Source organism: Anabas testudineus, chromosome 22 (genome assembly GCF_900324465.2).
Source record: "Anabas testudineus chromosome 22, fAnaTes1.2, whole genome shotgun sequence".
In the NCBI taxonomy this organism is placed as follows: domain Eukaryota; kingdom Metazoa; phylum Chordata; class Actinopteri; order Anabantiformes; family Anabantidae; genus Anabas; species Anabas testudineus.
In genome coordinates this window covers 11,423,898-11,440,655 of record NC_046630.1, presented here as the reverse complement: position 1 = coordinate 11,440,655, position 16,758 = coordinate 11,423,898, and the positions used below count along the sequence as shown (strand labels likewise).

Sequence of the window (16,758 nt, the reverse complement as noted above, 5' to 3'; positions counted from 1 at the left end):
CACATGTAACATTTCCCAAATTAGTTTTATATGCAGTAGAATAAAAATCAGTGAAGTGAAGCTGTTGTTGCAGATGCTGGTCTCACCGCTGAGCGGCGACGTGAGCTGCGTCACCTCACCTACCTGACGCGCGTCAAGCTAGGCGACAGACAGGTGGGAGAGACATGTGCCTAAACACCTGCACCATGAAGAAAATATTTACTGCTGCTCAAATATCTGACTGGTTCACCTCGGGGACCACGTTTGCAAATGTCAAACTCACGGAAGAAGTGGTTGAACGAAAGTCAGATGAGCCATCTTCGAAAGTGAGCAGGTGAGAAAACGGAAGCTAACGCAGCGGAGCGTTAGCTTCAAGTTAGCTAATACGATGCTAACTAGCTAGCATGTGCGCCAATAGTTAGCTAAAGAGTTGGTTAAATTAGTTTACAGAGAACTGTTTATGCTTTAGGTCACTTATTCTATCGACGAAATTCAAGTGGTTTGATTAAGGTTGTTTGTTTGGGTTTTTTTATTTATTTATTTATTTAGTAAATAAACAGGAACAGCGCACACGTGTTTGAGGATGAACACTTACCTGGATGCAGTTTTAGCTAAATGTGAAAAGATCACATCTGTTAAGTTAATCAGCATATGTTCCACATTTTATTTTAACGTCTCCAGTTCAGTAATGGCAGAAATTAATTAATAATGACTAATGTGAGTATTACAAGAAAGCAAAACTTAAATATTTGCTAAACTATCTGTCCACGAAGGTTTAATGTCAACTCTGAGGTAAGTTTTTTTTTTTTTTTTTTTTTTTTTCTTCCCAAGGTAAAAGTTGAAGTCTGGAGCTAACATTTTAGAAATACATGGGTTTTTGGTCGCAGCATATACAAATAGAAAAGTTTTTGTATGTATGAGTTTTACGTTTTTTCCACAGACACAGACGTTTTGAGCAGGTGTCCTATCACAGTGTAGTGCTGTAGGCCCCTTTGGGCCAGGGAGATGCTGGGTAGTAATATGGAGGAAGGTCCCAGTCTCTGTTGGCTGTAAATGAACTGGAGTGCCTCATGGCCCGGTCCACGTATGCAGAAATTGTTGGGATCTCCTCTCTTGGATGATCTTTACAATTAGGAATGGTTGGCGTGAAAAAGCTCTGCTCTATTCTGTAGCAACTGGTCCAATCCTCAATTGGTTGTAGATGTCCTGGCTTCCCTGAGAGGTCGTCCACTGCATCAAATTGCTTTTGCCTCAGGAAGTCCTTCAGCACCTGTTTAAAAATAGGTGCCAGCTCCCAGGGTCGTATGTTGTTATCGGCAAGCACTTCACGAAACCTGTGGAAGGATGGACCAAAACAATTAAACGCATGAACCCATTGCAAGGATGTGCATCAACACAGTGTCAGCTTCCTACAGTCACAAAATGTAAGATCTGCTTTTTCCAGCTGTTGGGTCTCTGAGTTTCAGCATTAGCGAAAGTCATACAAACCTTAGTGTACAGTCACATCCCCATTGTAACTTTATGCTTTTCTGCATTAATTTGTCATAAAATGAGAACTGATTCAAGAGTCTTAATAACTATGTGCCTAAAATAATAATAACAAACATTTTTATCATCACCAACACCTCAGAGTGATAGTGGGAAAAGTGAACCTTGGAATTAATGACTGGTTCATGAAAGAATTTGTTTTGTGGTATTACTTTAGGCACATTATATTTATTAATACTCTTGACTTAGATAAAAATCAGATAACATTTTATGGCACATTAATGCAGAAAACCATACAAATTTCACATACTTTTTCTTGCCAGTGTATATACCTCACTAAAGAGTTTATATAAGCACTGTCTAGTGACTTAGTAGTTGCTTTTATGGGAAATAAATGGGTCACAGCTCAACCATGTAAAATATAATGCTTCAGCCTTTTTTTACTCATCTCATATCATAAGAGCTAACATAGAGATGACGATGGAAAACAGCTTCACCTTCACATGTTCACACCCTACTTTGCCTGCCTCTGTGACATTAACACATTATGGCTTTCTTGGCAGCTCGCCCTGCCTCCCTTTCCCTTTGGGTCTTCTTTGCTTTGCTTGCTGTCACACCCATTGTTGATGCAGTAACAGCTAGCTTCTGTTGATGATATACTAATGTGAGGATAGAGCAAGACTGCTCCCAAACACCTGGTGAGGACAGAAGCTGCGTGGATAGGTGGGATCTGGGAACACAGGAACTCCAGTTGATGTAGCTCTGATGTGGGGATGAGGGTCCGTAACCTGGGGTACTGACACCAGTGGAGACCAAGTGTGCTGTGGGCCAGCCTGTGCTCCCATTCGAGTTCCCTTGCCATTCGTTCCTGTTCCTCCACATGCCACAGGAGCTCTCTGATCAACATGCAGCTGGGAACAACCCTTGAGGTTTTGAGAGATTGCGCTTCATCCTGAGCGTCTGCTCTTGTGTCATGGGACCACTTCATCCATCTGAACAGGGGCATGGCTGTCACACCAGGCAGTTCTGGAGAAACAAGAATTCTTTGTTATTCTGGACTGAAAAGCCGAGGCGTCCCCACAGTATGGTATTAGAGTATTGTTGGAAAACAAAGCTTTATTGGAAAATCAAACATGAGGAGTAAAAATGAAGTAATTCCTCCTGGCGATGAGAAATGAAGAAAAGTAATAATCTTGTTCGTATATATGAATAGGATCAGTTTCTGCTTCTCATTTTATGCCCTATGGTGTAGTCCTAAAGGAATTACATTTTCAGACTGACATTAAAGGACGATCACCCTTCAACTAAACTGACCTCTGGATCCTGCCAGGCAAGTGCTTTGATTTCTTTCAGCTCAAGCCGAACTATGTGGAAAATCTGTGTTCCAGGTGTGTGTGTGTGTGTGTGTGTGTATGTGTGTTTTGTTTTAAAGCTGATGGATTCAACACGGCTTCCACCTGGGATTCAGTTGGATTATAGAGCCTACAGGTTCTGTGGTCAGCCTCACTGAACATCATCTGTGTATGTGGTTTTACACAGGGTGATGAACAGATTATAGCTGTTATTTGAATTGACTTCTGTGTGACAAAGATACTACAAAAATATTCAGTACTTAAAAACTGCAAATGTACATGAAGGAATTATTTGAGTAACATCTGTTGACAGTTGAAAGGAAATATCTGTACTTACAGGTAAAAAGCTGCACAGCTGTGTCTTTTGTTAGGTATTCAGAGCTTCAGTAATGAGCTTCTCACCGAGTAAAGCTTCCAGCTTCTTGTCACCATGGGTCAGTCCACAGAAACTTAATTTCTTCACTCGCTGTCGACTAATACCATAAATGCCATCAACGGAGCATATCAGTTGTCATCAGCAATCCTGCGATGTCTTGATTATTGGAAGCGTTTTTCCTCTTTGTGTTGAAGTTATTTCCTCTGCCTTATCCCTCCCACTGCTCCTGTCATGCAGACTTTATCCAGGGGAGTTAGTCACACACTGCTAACTGACTAAGAGCTGTCACCTCTCTTCTCCTTTCTGTGCTGTGTGCAGCTTTGTTGTAAGGTCAGCTGCTTTGTAGCTTGCATGAAATGCATTGCAGAGAAAGAGAGAGGGAGAGAGTGCATGTGTGTGCTTAAGCCGTGGGTGTGTTATATGTGAGCTCCTCTTAGTACAGTCAGAGTTTATGCCTGCTGTTGTGATAAAATCCTCCCCTCACTAAGAGAGTAAGATGCAGCAACAACTGGGAATGCTCTTCCAGCGCTGTGGGCCTGGCCGAGCTGACCGGAGGGAAAAATGAGAGTAGGCAGAAACTCGAAGCAAAGCACCACAGTGCAGTTGGTAAATAGAACTGCAGAAATGTTAAACGGCGTAGAATTGCTTCAGTTTTATTTTATTTTATTTTTAGTTTCCCAGAGGTTCATGATGAGGGCAGCCTAAAGAATGTGAACTCGGATGGAGGGCAGTTCCATAAACCAAAACCTGCAGGGAGTGAGTTTTAATTTGTTTGTTATAATTTAATTATTCTATACCCACTCACATTTTAATTGTACATTGAACACTGTTCCTTAAACATTTTAATCAGAATGCTCAGGTACTCTGCCTCCACTGCTCACCAACTATGAGTACCCCAGCTTGCCCATCACCAGAAACAGACAAGAGGTAAAGTGTATTGTGCTGGTACCCATCCACACAGCATTATGGCCTTTAAGTGCACTCTCTTTCTCCTGTACTTCTTTTTCTTTTGGTCATGTTAAAAACGGAAATTGTCATTATTTCCTCAGGCCACAGGAGCTTTTAAGGTTTTATTGTTCAGTCAAGTTGAACTCATCATTACTCAATGCTGTAGGGTAACATCTAATTCACCATGTATTTTAGCAACTTGTGGTGTCATTAGGCAGCACTATCTTAACGCACATTTAAAGTCTGTACTTCTGGTTACAAATCAGCTTAGCATATACATCTGCTCTATTTAAATTTACATATTGTTTTTACTTGTTGTTTTTATGATGTGTGTGTATGTCTGTCTGCTTCCAGCTTATTTCCCTCATAGAAAACAACTCTGTAGTGATCATTCGAGGAGCCACAGGCAGTGGCAAGACCACACAGATGCCGCAGTACATTCTTGACCACTACAATGAGAAAAATACCTCGTGCAACATTGTGGTCACCCAACCACGCAAAATTGGGGCCACCAGTATTGCCCGATGGGTTGCTACACAGCGGAAGTGTACCCTGGGTAGTCTGGTGGGATATCAGGTTTGTGTAAAGTGCTTATGGAGCCTGGTTTATTTAAACTGCAAAACAAATATATAGAGAAGAAAAGACAAGTGTTACATATGTGCATGTATGTCATGTAATGGTAGTTACAGTGTACTAATGGAGTATTGACTAGTAATTCAACTTGCTTTAAGCTGTGTACAAAAGGCCCTCGTTTATATTCAGTCACAATAGTGTTTCTATGCATATGTTAACGAGACATTGTGTGCACATTGTTGCCAGGGTGTTGAGACTGTTGTGCAGAGATCTGAAACTGTGTGTCTAATAATAACCGTTGTCTCTTCCACTCGGTGCAGACCTCTGGAGTTAAGGATTATTTCACTGACAGCAGGAGCAATAAACAGTTAGTAAGAGATAAAATGTGCTGCTTAAGCAGCACAACGTGAATATGATGTTCTCATGTGTGTACATGAGCGTTGCGTGGTAATATTGTCCTTAGTTCATCTAAAACATCTTACTTTGCTGTAAGGAGAGAGCTTTTTCCTTTTTCCCCATCACATTTATTTGTCTTGGTTTATGAACGTTGTGCTGTCAGAGAATGGAAATTGTTTTGTGCTCGAGCCTGTGAACCAGAAAGTATTTTCCTGAGGTCACACAGAGTTTAGCAATAGATCTGAACTCAGGTCACTGGTATTTTATTCAAAACCAACCAAAAATATGGAACTGCAGAGATTAGTAGAAAGAAATGCATAACTCTTCACTGACCAGTTTCAGTGACCTGAATCAAGTGCCAGGAAATTTGACAGTCCCTCAATAAAAGTTGCATGTTGTTATATTTGTATTTGAGGTGGGACTTGAGAAGATGGCTACTGAGCATACGCGACTCATCTACATGACTACAGGTGTCCTGCTGCAGAAACTGGTTTCAGCCAAGTGCCTCACCGAGTACTCCCACATTTTTATCGATGAGGTGCATAACCTTGACACTAATTTTAATGTACATTCAAATGCATCTTCAGTTGTTTTCTTCTTTGTAAAAACAGTTCTTGCTTCTTTGTTTCAACTGTTTAATTCTAATATATGATTTCATTTAGATGTAGTTCTATTTTTGGTTTTGCTTTGTCTAAGCATACTGTTATACTGCTGCAGAAGTGCAGTTTCAGTTCAAGTCAGTTTCATTCTCGATTATTTGGACTAAATGTAGCTATTTAACTACTCTGTCTTTGCTTAAGGTTCATGAACGCACTGAGGAGATGGACTTTCTCCTGCTGGTTTTGAGAAAACTCCTTCATTCCAACTCTCATTATGTAAAGGTAATTAATACATCAAGTAAACATCTCATTATGTTACCTGCTGCTTAATAAGTTGGCCTGTAGAACCTGTTTTTGTTCTTTTAGATCATCCTCATGTCAGCCACAATCAATTGCAAACAGTTTGCTGAGTACTTTGCCACCCCAATACGGGGCAAGATGAATCCAGCCTATGTGTTTGAAGTGGACGGGGCACCCTATGCCATTGAAGAGTTTTACCTGGATGACCTCCACAACCTGTACAGAGTAATGGTGTAGTAAATATTTACTGATATTTCTGTTTCTCTATTGTGAGGCCAAACAGTTTTGTCTTAATGTTTGTGTGCTTCTTCACCAGGCAGAGTCACCTCATCCAGAAGATCCTCAGATCTCAGTGGAGATGTACAATCTTGCCATCAGTCTCATCCAAAGCTTTGATGAGATGGAGGGAAAAGACTCTAGGTGAAGTCTCGGTATCTTACCACTTTAAGTTCAGATATGTTTTCTCCTACTTATTCTTCAGTTATTTACTGAAATGTGTGTTTGCATGAGAGCAGCAAAGTTAAGAAAGAAGATGGCACGACTTTGTCAGAGAGAGGCAGTGTGCTGGTTTTCCTCCCTGGTTTGCATGAGATAAGCTACATGCAGGAGGCTTTGGCTAAGCTGGTCCACAAAAGGTGAACTTTACCTCCATGTTTAATTTGTCTCTGTTGTGAAAGTTGGCGCCTGATCTGTTTCGCTTTTTTTTAAAGAGAAGTCATTTGTGTGTGGTCACACATTTTTTATATTATAGTGCTTATCAACCTATATTATTTCCTTTTTTGCTGATTAATGTTTATATTTACCTTTACAATACCGGGCATCTGTTGCTCAGATTGCAGGTTTATCCTCTTCACTCCACTGTGACTCTGGAGGAGCAGAATGGTGTATTTCTGTTACCTGTCCCTGGGTACAGGAAGGTAAAAACCTTTGAACTGATTCCCTCACACAAATGCTGTCAGTATCTAATTGACTGATGATCTTTTTATCTTTGCAGGTTATTCTTTCTACCAACATCGCAGAGAGTTCAGTGACTGTTCCAGACGTCAAATATGGTATATTTTTCCCCTCAGATTAGTTTTGCTTCATCATTCTAGTGCACAGTGAAGTATGAAGTTTTTTTTCATACAATCTTTGGTATTTGTGCCTTTTTTTACCATAACAGTGATTGACTTCTGCCTGGCCCGTCACTTGGTCTGTGACCAAGAAACCAACTATCAGTCTCTGCGTCTCACCTGGGCATCCAAAACTAACTGCAACCAGCGCAGAGGTATGACAACTGCAGCACAGAACTTAAACTGCAAAGTAGTGTTGTTCATTTCTGACCTTACTAATTTCCTCTCCTAATAAGGTAGAGCAGGTCGAGTCTCAAAGGGCTACTGTTACCGTTTAGTCACCAGGGAGTTCTGGAGAAATGAAATCCCGGACTACATGATCCCTGAGATGCTGGTAAAAGAACGTGTTTAACTATCAGATCTTTCTCTTAAACAATTTTAAGCATACCTATGACATTTATGCTGTTTTGTTTTCCCTCCACATAGCTAGCCCCTTTGGCCTCCATCATGCTGAAGGTGAAGCTGCTGGACATGGGAGATCCTCGCTCTCTTCTCTCCACAGCTCTTTCACCCCCCAACCTAAGTGACATAGTGAGGACAGTTCTCCAGCTCAAAGAGGTCAGTTAAAAAATAGATTGCAGATTGATGATTCTCTGATGAGAGAGTTGTTATTGTCTAGTTAAGTGCGCATGAATATGTAGCTGTAATGACTTGTGTATTCGGCTGGGCAGCTGACCGCCCAGCTCTGTCACAGCATATTAGACCTTAAGTTCTCTGACAGGAACTTTGTGTCAGCCAGTAGCATTGTCATGTCTGTTAGGTGAGAGTAATGTAGGACAATGGAAACAGAGGATTCTTTTTTGTTTCTGTCAGAGATTAATAATATTTAATATATTTTGCTTATATGCAATGTTATAAACTGTATTATAGTTTTACATTTTAGGACAATGAGGACATAATAATTGAAATCCGTCAGTACCCATTAGTAGACATTTACACATCCTCACGTACTGTAATTATCCTGTCCTTAAATGATGATAGTAAAATTGTTCATTAAGAAGTAAGCTTAAAGAGTTGATTAGTGATATACAGTGGAATTTTCTGGATAAATAGTTCCTGTCTGTCTAAGACCTGCACAAAATCCCGGAAGTATTTAGTTTCAGGCCTTTATTTTCATAAATCTACTAATCTTTTTGCCAGTAGCATTGTGGAGAACAGGTTGTCTTTGGCAGATTTTTCTCGTAGTATTATTATTATTTATTTATTTATTTATTTTATTTTATTTTATTTTTTATTATTATTTTATTTTATGTAGATTGGTGCACTTTCTGCCAAAAGTGACGACAGGGGACAGGATGAGGATGGTAAGCTAACGTTCCTGGGTCGAGTGCTGGCCCACCTGCCTGTGGACCTGTACCTGGGGAAGATGATTGTCCTGGGTCACGTATTTGGCTGCCTGGATGAGTGTCTAATCATAGGTCTGTCTATCATTATACTCCTGGAATAGGCCTCAGTTACTGTAAATGCATGTATTTACAGTTGTACAAGAAAGCTGTTATAACAGTAGTCTTACAGTACTTTTATGTAGCATCGTTTTGTGACTTTGTGTTTGTCCCTCAGCTGCTTCGCACTCTCTGAAGAGTTTTTTTGCGATACCATCCATGCAGCAGCTTGCTGGCCACAGGTGAGTCACACCCAAAGCTCTGCTTATTCACAGAATACTGCCAAGCTGTCAGTATAGATCATTTTTGTGTCTCAACAAACTGGCAGAAGATATTTGAGACATTATGTTGTCATATAACTCATATTTAAACCTCTGTTGACTCACTTCTACATTTTTATTATACACTGTGTGTGTGTGTGTGTGTGTGTGTGTGTGTGTGTGTGTGTGTGTGTGTGTGTGTGTGTGTGTGTGTGTGTGTGTGAGAGAAAAGACTTTTTTTTATTACCATGTTCTATATTATATATATATACTGCATAGATAGAGATTACACACATTAAAAAATAAGAAAAAATAAAACATGGTAATTGAAAAGTCTTTTTCCAGCTATTTCAAACTATGCCTGCCTAACAACACATGACTCACCATAACCCATTTCCCTCATATTAGTTCTTTGTATTATTATTTTTTTATTGTACTAAATAATATTTGTAATTCCAGGAGCAAGTTGTCCTTTGCCCATGGCACACAAAGTGATTCCATAGCTTTTGTCAATGCCTACAAGGTAATGTGTTTGATGCTGTCCACAGAAAGCTGTAGTGTTCAGTGGATTTGCACTTTTGCCTAATGGCTGTTTTTTAAACCTTCCCTGTTGTCTTTCACTATTAGGCATGGGACTCGTCCAAAAAGAAAGGACAGCTGAGACACCCAAAGGTTAACAAAACAACAACATGAACTCAGTGAAGGAAACAAAATTGTGCAGATTTTTTTGTATGGGTTTAAAATAAAAACTGGAATTGAATCACATCAGATTTTTTTATATTTGAAAATATTTCAAGCCTTTACTTTTTGCACATTTTATTTTATAGTAAATTTATTTTAAAATAAATGTATTTATATTTTAAATAAAATGGCTTTTTTGTCCAATAAGTCTACACATACCCCATACAATTGCAAATTAACTTAAAATCCAAAACTGAAAGCTCTCATTTATGTAAGTATTCAGACCTTTAAGCAGCTACAGTTAGCAATCTTCTAGGGTAAATCTGTTCGGGCTTGTCACACCTGGATTTTTACAGTTTATCCCATTCTGGGATGGGAAGTGTCTGTCAGCTTCAGGTTTCCCTACAAATCTATGGGGTTTAAGTCTGGTATGTGGCTGGGCCATTTAGGGACAATCAACAGCGTCTATACATGTATAGATTGTGATTAGTCAGTGCCTTTTCTTCTTCCTCTTAGGATGAGCTGGACTGGGGAAAAGAGAACTTCATTCAGATCAAGAGGATCAGAGAGGTATAAAGACAGGGCAGAGCTGGATGACATGAGTTCAAGGAGAAACATTCTGTCTTTTTTCATGAGTCATTACTGAAAAACAATAATTTATTCTGCAGTTTGTAGTCGTGCCTCACCAAAGATAAAACTTACTTTTGGTTATGTCTTATATTAAGAACAACCATAAAAAACTACTTAAGAGGTTTTTGATACACTTGGGAATTCAGCTTCCGCCCAATCATTGCTAGCTAGCCAGAAAAGCAGCACAAATCACGATGTTTCCTCCACAATACTTTACAGTTAGGATGTTTTCATGATGATATGCAGTGACCTCTTTATGCCAGATGTAGTTTTGTGAGTTCTTTCTAAATAGTTCAATCATAGTTTTGTCAGCCCACAAAACATTTCCACTTCTGTGGAGTGTCAATGTGCTCTTTTGCAAATATTAGGCATGATAGGTGGATTAGATCACATTTTATGACAAATTAATGCAGAAAACCATGAAATTCCAAAAGGTTCACATTTTTTCTTGCCACTGTATTGATGAAATTAAGCTGTAGGTAAAATGTTGTTGCCTAGATCTCCTCAGCAGTAACTTACTGTCCAGGTTGCAGAGCTGTACGAGGACCTCAAGAAGCGCGTGTCCCAGTTCAACATGCATGTGCCGAAGAACGTTCAACCCTCAGACTACACTAGCACACACAGGCAAAAGTTCATTCTCCAGGTTAGTCAGTGCTGAGCGTCATGTATGCATGTAGATACTGTAAATGATCTCAAGGTCCAAGTGAAGTTATGCAGTGCACACTTCACATCATTACATTCCATCATGGGAATGAATACATATTCGTTTGGTGTGTATATAGACGCCTAAACATCAGTTTGTTTTAAATTTCACTTCTCTTTCACTCCTAGGTGGTTATTGCTGGTGCCTACTACCCCAATTACTTTGTACAGGGGGAAATAGATGAGGACCTGGCTTCCAGAGAACTGAGTGGCTTGAACCCCAGAACAACAGTGATGGTATGGGTATTATACAGCCAAGCTCTAAGTACAGTGCTGTTTGAATTCATACTTGAGAACAGAAATTGTTTGTTGATTGGTATTTTTCTGCTGTGTAATAATAATTAATACTTAATGGAGCTGACAGCATAACTCTAATCATTGAGTTGTTATGTAGGAAACATGTATTTTCTAGCTGTAACACCAGCCCATGTTTTGTGTCCAGTTGAGGAATCTTCCTCCATACAGTTTTCTGTACTACAAGCAGCTGCAGTATCTGCTCCGCCTGTGTGGACAGGTGAAAACCATTTCTTTTGAGAGCTCCAGGTAATGACAACCAGACATCAAACCACGGCACTTAGTAAACATTGACCATTGTTCATAAGAACTTAAATTCCCACCCTCATTATGTGACTGTATCTCTGTGCCAAGAGCATATGTGGAGTTCTACAGGACATCTCAAGACTCGGGCGTACTGCCTGAGGTATCCCTGTCACTCCTTCTGGCCCAGCAAACTCCTGCCATGGAACTGTCCGTGTACCCCATCGATCAAATAGAAATCTGTGCTGGGAACAGAAATGTAACTCACATGAAATACTCACGGTACGACTCCATTCCCACAGTGTGGAATATTTTAAGAGAAATTTATTGATGAATTCCTTTAAAAACAAATCATTGATGACTAAACAAAAAATGTAATAATAGCTCATGGGATTTGCTGTGGCTGTCGTTTAAGGGCTGAGATTGTCATTTTAGAAAGTGGAACCACTACACTGCAGTTTGCATTGGTCAGTGCCCCTTGAGCCTTAATGTAATCTGACATCCTAGCACTCTACAGAACTTTCCAGAACAATCATGTTGACACAGAGTGGGGAGGTGTTGGGGAGAAACAGGACCAGCTTCTTCCTAGCTCTCTCTGGGAGAGACGTGGGTAGGGTAACGTGGCATATTAGCAGTTTTCCAACAACAATAAATCTGACAAACTATTCTCAGTTTCAACCTTCCCCTTTAACTGTGATATCTCTGTCTGCCCAAAACATAATAAAAATTAGCCTGCTGATAACCTCAGGTCTTATGATTATTATTATTAGCGCCTTACAATATCAATGCTACAGGTATAGGGATTGTATAGATAGTTGTAGACAATACCTCATGTTAAATTTATTTGAGTGGGACAAATTGTTGTATCCATTGTGAACAGTAGTAAACTGAATAAGATGTTTTCTGTTTACCTTGCCTGACAAATCTGTTAGCTTTTGGACCTAATGCACTGTTGTTAGATTCAACATCAAAGCTCCAGTAAGCACAGTTTGACACACCGAGTGAGTCCAGTGACAGGGAAGGTGTATATAAAATGTAAGTGCTGTGTGCTGTTGCTGTGCAGGGTGAATGTAGACTTCCAGAGTCAGTCTGTCTGCCCAGTGGGAGTGGTGAGCAGCACTGTTGACCCAGAAAAGCTACCCCCCAACCGTTTGTTTGTGGTAAACATAACAGAGGTGAGTCCTGCACTTTTGTGTCTGAGCATCTACATTTCAAGAGAGATATTCTGTTCTCTATTTGATTTTTAATTGAATGCTGCAGGTGGTGGAGGTGGGCTATTTCTGGGGGTTCCAGGCAGATGAAGCCAGCCTGGAAAAGCAGCGCCATCTGACAGCAGAGATTAACATACGTCTGCTACATCCTGTAACTGTGTCGCTCTACCCCAACCTGCTGTGTCTGGCTCCTTATTCTGAGACCAATGAGCAGAGCCTGTACTACCGTGCCAAGATCCTGCACATGCGTGGCAACACCGCGGAGGTGATTGTTGCTTATTCTCTCAGACGCTCTCTGGTCAAGATGTAGTGCACAAATCTTTACTTCTTAACTGATCAGTGTAATAAACATTGCTTTCACCCATGGGCTAATAGTAACAGAACAAATTCTCTTAAATGCTACAGCAACAAGTTTTAAAGCAGTTAAAAGGCTGTTGTGATCCTACCACTCACATACTAAAGAGGTGGTAGCACCAAATTATTCAGTTTAGCCACTTTGAAATGAAATGATATTAAAAACCTGACATGAGAAATGTATATTTAATTTAGATTTATCTTGTGTGATAGTTGTTCATGTCACCTGATGTGCCAGGAAATACTGTGCTTTCTGTCATTCTGTAGGTGTTCTTCTTGGACTTTGGTAACACAGCAGTTGTTGCCTGCAGCAGCCTCAGGGAGCTCCCTTCTGACCTCCTGTCTCATCCTTTCCAGGTAGAAAAACTTTGAAGGCACGGTTTGTCCAAAAGATAAATATACACTTTCCATGTTACACAATCCAAAGTTTAAACGCGTTGCCACACAAACACTCTGCTCTCAGGCTCAGGAGTTCCAGGTTATTGAAATTCGTCCGTCAGCCCAGTCAATCATTCAGGGGAACCAGTGGAGCAGTCGAGCCCGCGACCGATTCATCACGCTGGTGAAGGGCCATTCACTTATTGTGTCTCTGTACTCCATCCTTCATGGGGTCATGCGTGTGCAGCTGCTCATTAACACAGAGACAACAAACACCAGCGTAGTCGACATCTTGGTGGAGGAGGGACATGCTGTGAAGGCTGAGGAGAGCTTTGACTCTAAGGTGGGTGCTTGGGTTTTCTCTCATGAAATGCATTAGGCGGTGAACAGAATAAAAGTAAAATCAAACATAACACACCCACTCATGCTTTGGGCTGTTGAGAGTAAATTGTTAGATTTTTTTTTTTCTTTTTTTAAAGAATATTTTATCCATGCTTCAGAAGGATCAGTACAAACACTGTATTCTTTTCTCAGTGAATACTGTAGGTCTGATCTTTGTGTGCTGTTGCAGCAAAACCATGAGGCGCTGATATCCCTGTACAAGGACTTGGAAACAGGTATGTATGTACCCAGTACTGCCAGCAGCTCCTGGAATGATCGCAAGAAAGAAGAGAAGGAGCTCATTGACAACCTACTCACCAACTTTTCCATGAGCCGCCAGTCCTATTCCAAGACAAAGGTTTACTGCAACATTTTCATATTGTCTACAGCAAAACTAAGAAATGGCATTGTTTGCAATTTCCTGGTTTTCTACCGAAATGGAAATGTTCATTGGGTGTGTTCAATGAAGACGATCAGATCATGACTGGGTTTATCAGCTTAGAAATATTGTTTGTATTTGTGACAATAGAGAAGATGAGGTTATGTAGTAAACCAGGACCTGGCAAACAATTCTGTCACTTATTTGTTTGCTCTAGTTGTGTTCATTTCCTGCTAATTAATTTTGTGTTCTCAACACGTGCTCAAACAGATTTTCTTATGCTTGGCCTTCTTTGTGTGTTCAGATGCCCCGTGTGGACAAAGTCATGCAATCTCATGGCATAATAACTTATTTCAACTTAGGACAGTAACATTGACCAAAACAGTAAAACAGTGTCACTCATAAAATGGGTTTTGATCAGAATTAGTGTCTGCGACACAGATATTTTGGTTTTGGTTACTTGATGACATCACTTCTGTGGTATCTGTTTTGTCCAGGAGATGGAGCCGTTTCATCAACTCATGTGCTGTGTTCATTCAGAGACACACCCATTCTGTCTGATAGAACAATGACAGCAGGGCCACCATAGCTCTGAATCACCACAGTATATCACATTTGATTGTTGTTTTGTTTAACACCATAGGTTCGCTTGCATGGGCCAGTCAGTCCACACAAGACAAACTTCCACTGCTTGAGCCACAAGACCTACTACAAGTAAGCATCATGTACACTGAGACAGGATTAAGTCACCATTGTCCACCTCATTACTTATAAATGTGTCCTCATCCAGGACGGTGTGGATAGAGAGGTGCAGCATCAATTCCGTGGCCCTCAATGAAAACCCTCACTACAAAAATCAGAGGATGCTCGTGGCTGGGACTGTGTCGGTCAACTCAACAGGTAGCACATGAAATATTATAAGGCAAACAAGCACATGGAAATGATTTTATAGTGTAAAGCTCCACTATTTTATATTAAATGTGTAACATTGACTGGGTGGCTTGAACACAGAAAAAGAACAACAAACTCCGTCCCTCTCAATTGTAGAAATACGTTATATCAACTTCCTGTTGTAAATGTTCTTAAACTGTCAAACTCAGTTGTTGGAGCTTAAATGGTGTGCGTGTGTGCGTGCATGTGTTTGTTTTGCAGGTACACGGATTCTCCTGAGGGACACCTCCCTCATGCCGGATATCCCTGGACTGCCTGCACTTGTTACCATGCTCTTCACTCCCATCATGGAGCTACGGTTAGTTATACACAGACTTATTTTTTAAGGTTATAAAATCCTGCTTACTGCTTCTGTTTTTTAGCACAAATGAAGAGAGGACCTGCTACACTGGAGCCCTCTGTGGTTTGGGCTGGAACAGTCAAACTCAAGAGGGCATCTTACCTGAGCATGACATCGAACTCGCCTTTGATGTCAAGTTCGATGTTGAGGACATCACTGAGGTAAAGGAGCACTGATTGGTTTTCCCAACCATTGTTATTTATTAGCCACATCTAAGTATGTTACAGATGATTTATATCCTTTAGCTAGGATTCACCTCTATCTGCCACAAGACCAAAAAAGAACACCAGCAGTGCATGAAATATGTAGAGTTAAAAAGTCTTTAACTGAATGCATGAAGGAGAAGAGATGGAATAATATTTTATTAATGAGAATTACATAATGTCCCTCTTTTGTGTATTACTGAGTTGTCTTCTTTCTTTTGCAGATAAATGCTTTGCGAGTGGCTATAAACCGCCTGGTTTGTGAAGGGCCCTGTGGCACGCTGCATCTGGAGCCCGACAGGATCACCCACTTGCAGGAAGACTGTCGGGACCGCCTCATAAGGTCACTTACATCACCGGAACGGTAACAGGTATAAATGTAAATAAGTACTGATCTTTATTTCTACTGTGTGATACAGACTGTTCACCAAGTCTCCACCCAGAGAAGCTGTCCCTCCAGAGTATTACAAGAAAGTGGAGAAGTGGAACCAGGTATGATACAGAATGGTGCTCCAGCTGTTTGTCTGCTACACACATTTGTTTTAGATGTGTCTTTTAAAGTTGAATTGTTTGTGCATTGGACCTACAGGTGGATCCTTCTTTGAGGATGGATATTGTGGAGCCTCAAGGTAGAAAGACAAGAGGTGTCCTCTTCCAGCTACATCCTGTTACTCTCCTCAACAGCTGAAGAACCACTGAAATCACTGCATTTATGTTGAACTGATTCTTATGTTAGAAAGCCAGCAGTTGCCTGGAAACTTAATTTAATTATGTTTAAGAGAGTTCAGATGGGACTGTAGTTTTCAGCTGCAAAGAAAGACTCTCACTTCTGTCTCTAGTGTTAGCAGCTAAATTAGTTTTTCAGTGTTTGATTAAGTGGCTGTTAATAGCAGTAATGACAGTGGTAAAGTTCATTCGTAATTTTTCTTCCTATATAGCATCTTGTAATGACACAACACAAGTGGACCATTAAAAATAGTTTGCAACGATGAAACTCGTCAGTCAGTCTACATTCAAACATAGTGTCATTGTGACCCAGGAGTCAAGTTAAATTTGTCACTACACAGACATACTAAACTCCTCCTGCTAGAGGTGTGTCAGTGTCAGAATTCATTGGCATTTATTTATAGCTGAATCCCAGTCTCCAATCTAAGTCTTTTACAGTTTCCCCTCTATACTGTAAATGCTGGGCAGCACCGAGAGGTGTTACCACCCCAGACTTGATGCCATATATGAAATTGTCTTA

At 40.4% G+C, this 16,758-nt stretch overlaps 2 protein-coding genes across 3 annotated transcripts; one reads left to right on the top strand and one right to left on the bottom strand.

The window, feature by feature from the left end:
- Window positions 1–113: 113 nt before the first annotated feature.
- Window positions 114–16,557, top strand: tdrd9 (tudor domain containing 9). The gene is made up of 35 exons (XM_026339562.1): window positions 114–313; window positions 3,869–3,951; window positions 4,046–4,122; window positions 4,498–4,719; window positions 5,528–5,650; window positions 5,913–5,993; window positions 6,078–6,236; window positions 6,328–6,431; window positions 6,527–6,646; window positions 6,844–6,928; window positions 7,006–7,063; window positions 7,174–7,278; window positions 7,360–7,457; window positions 7,550–7,681; window positions 8,379–8,541; window positions 8,684–8,747; window positions 9,225–9,288; window positions 9,393–9,437; window positions 9,963–10,016; window positions 10,603–10,719; window positions 10,908–11,015; window positions 11,221–11,321; window positions 11,427–11,597; window positions 12,379–12,490; window positions 12,576–12,791; window positions 13,148–13,237; window positions 13,344–13,601; window positions 13,830–13,997; window positions 14,662–14,732; window positions 14,809–14,918; window positions 15,171–15,267; window positions 15,332–15,470; window positions 15,737–15,855; window positions 15,932–16,004; window positions 16,102–16,557. Exons 1-35 carry the CDS (start codon window positions 165–167, stop codon window positions 16,198–16,200), a joined length of 4,035 nt encoding a protein of 1,344 aa, XP_026195347.1. The 5' UTR covers window positions 114–164; the 3' UTR covers window positions 16,201–16,557.
- rd3l (retinal degeneration 3 like) lies at window positions 759–3,432 on the bottom strand. 2 transcript variants are annotated; one of them, XM_026339566.2, is made up of 3 exons: window positions 3,157–3,432; window positions 2,163–2,493; window positions 759–1,313 (listed from the first exon to the last, which is right to left on the bottom strand). In XM_026339566.2, exons 2-3 carry the CDS (start codon window positions 2,471–2,473, stop codon window positions 947–949), a joined length of 678 nt encoding a protein of 225 aa, XP_026195351.1. In that variant the 5' UTR covers window positions 2,474–2,493; window positions 3,157–3,432; the 3' UTR covers window positions 759–946. The 2 variants fall into 2 exon arrangements, with proteins under 2 accessions (XP_026195351.1, XP_026195352.1); XM_026339567.2 differs by having other exon boundaries at window positions 3,222–3,432.
- Window positions 16,558–16,758: the final 201 nt, after the last annotated feature.

Excerpts from the sequence above, each read along its gene's own strand:
- rd3l (XM_026339566.2), bottom strand. The coding sequence starts at position 2,473 with ATGCCCCTGTTCAGATGGATGAAGTGGTCCCATGACACAAGAGCAGAC. Across the intron at positions 1,314-2,162 it reads GCAGCTTCTGTCCTCACCAG|GTTTCGTGAAGTGCTTGCCG; the intron begins GTGTTTGGGAGC and ends ATCCTTCCACAG.
- tdrd9 (XM_026339562.1), top strand. The coding sequence starts at position 165 with ATGTGCCTAAACACCTGCACCATGAAGAAAATATTTACTGCTGCTCAA. Across the intron at positions 4,123-4,497 it reads TCACCAGAAACAGACAAGAG|CTTATTTCCCTCATAGAAAA; the intron begins GTAAAGTGTATT and ends GTCTGCTTCCAG. Across the intron at positions 6,432-6,526 it reads ATGGAGGGAAAAGACTCTAG|CAAAGTTAAGAAAGAAGATG; the intron begins GTGAAGTCTCGG and ends GCATGAGAGCAG.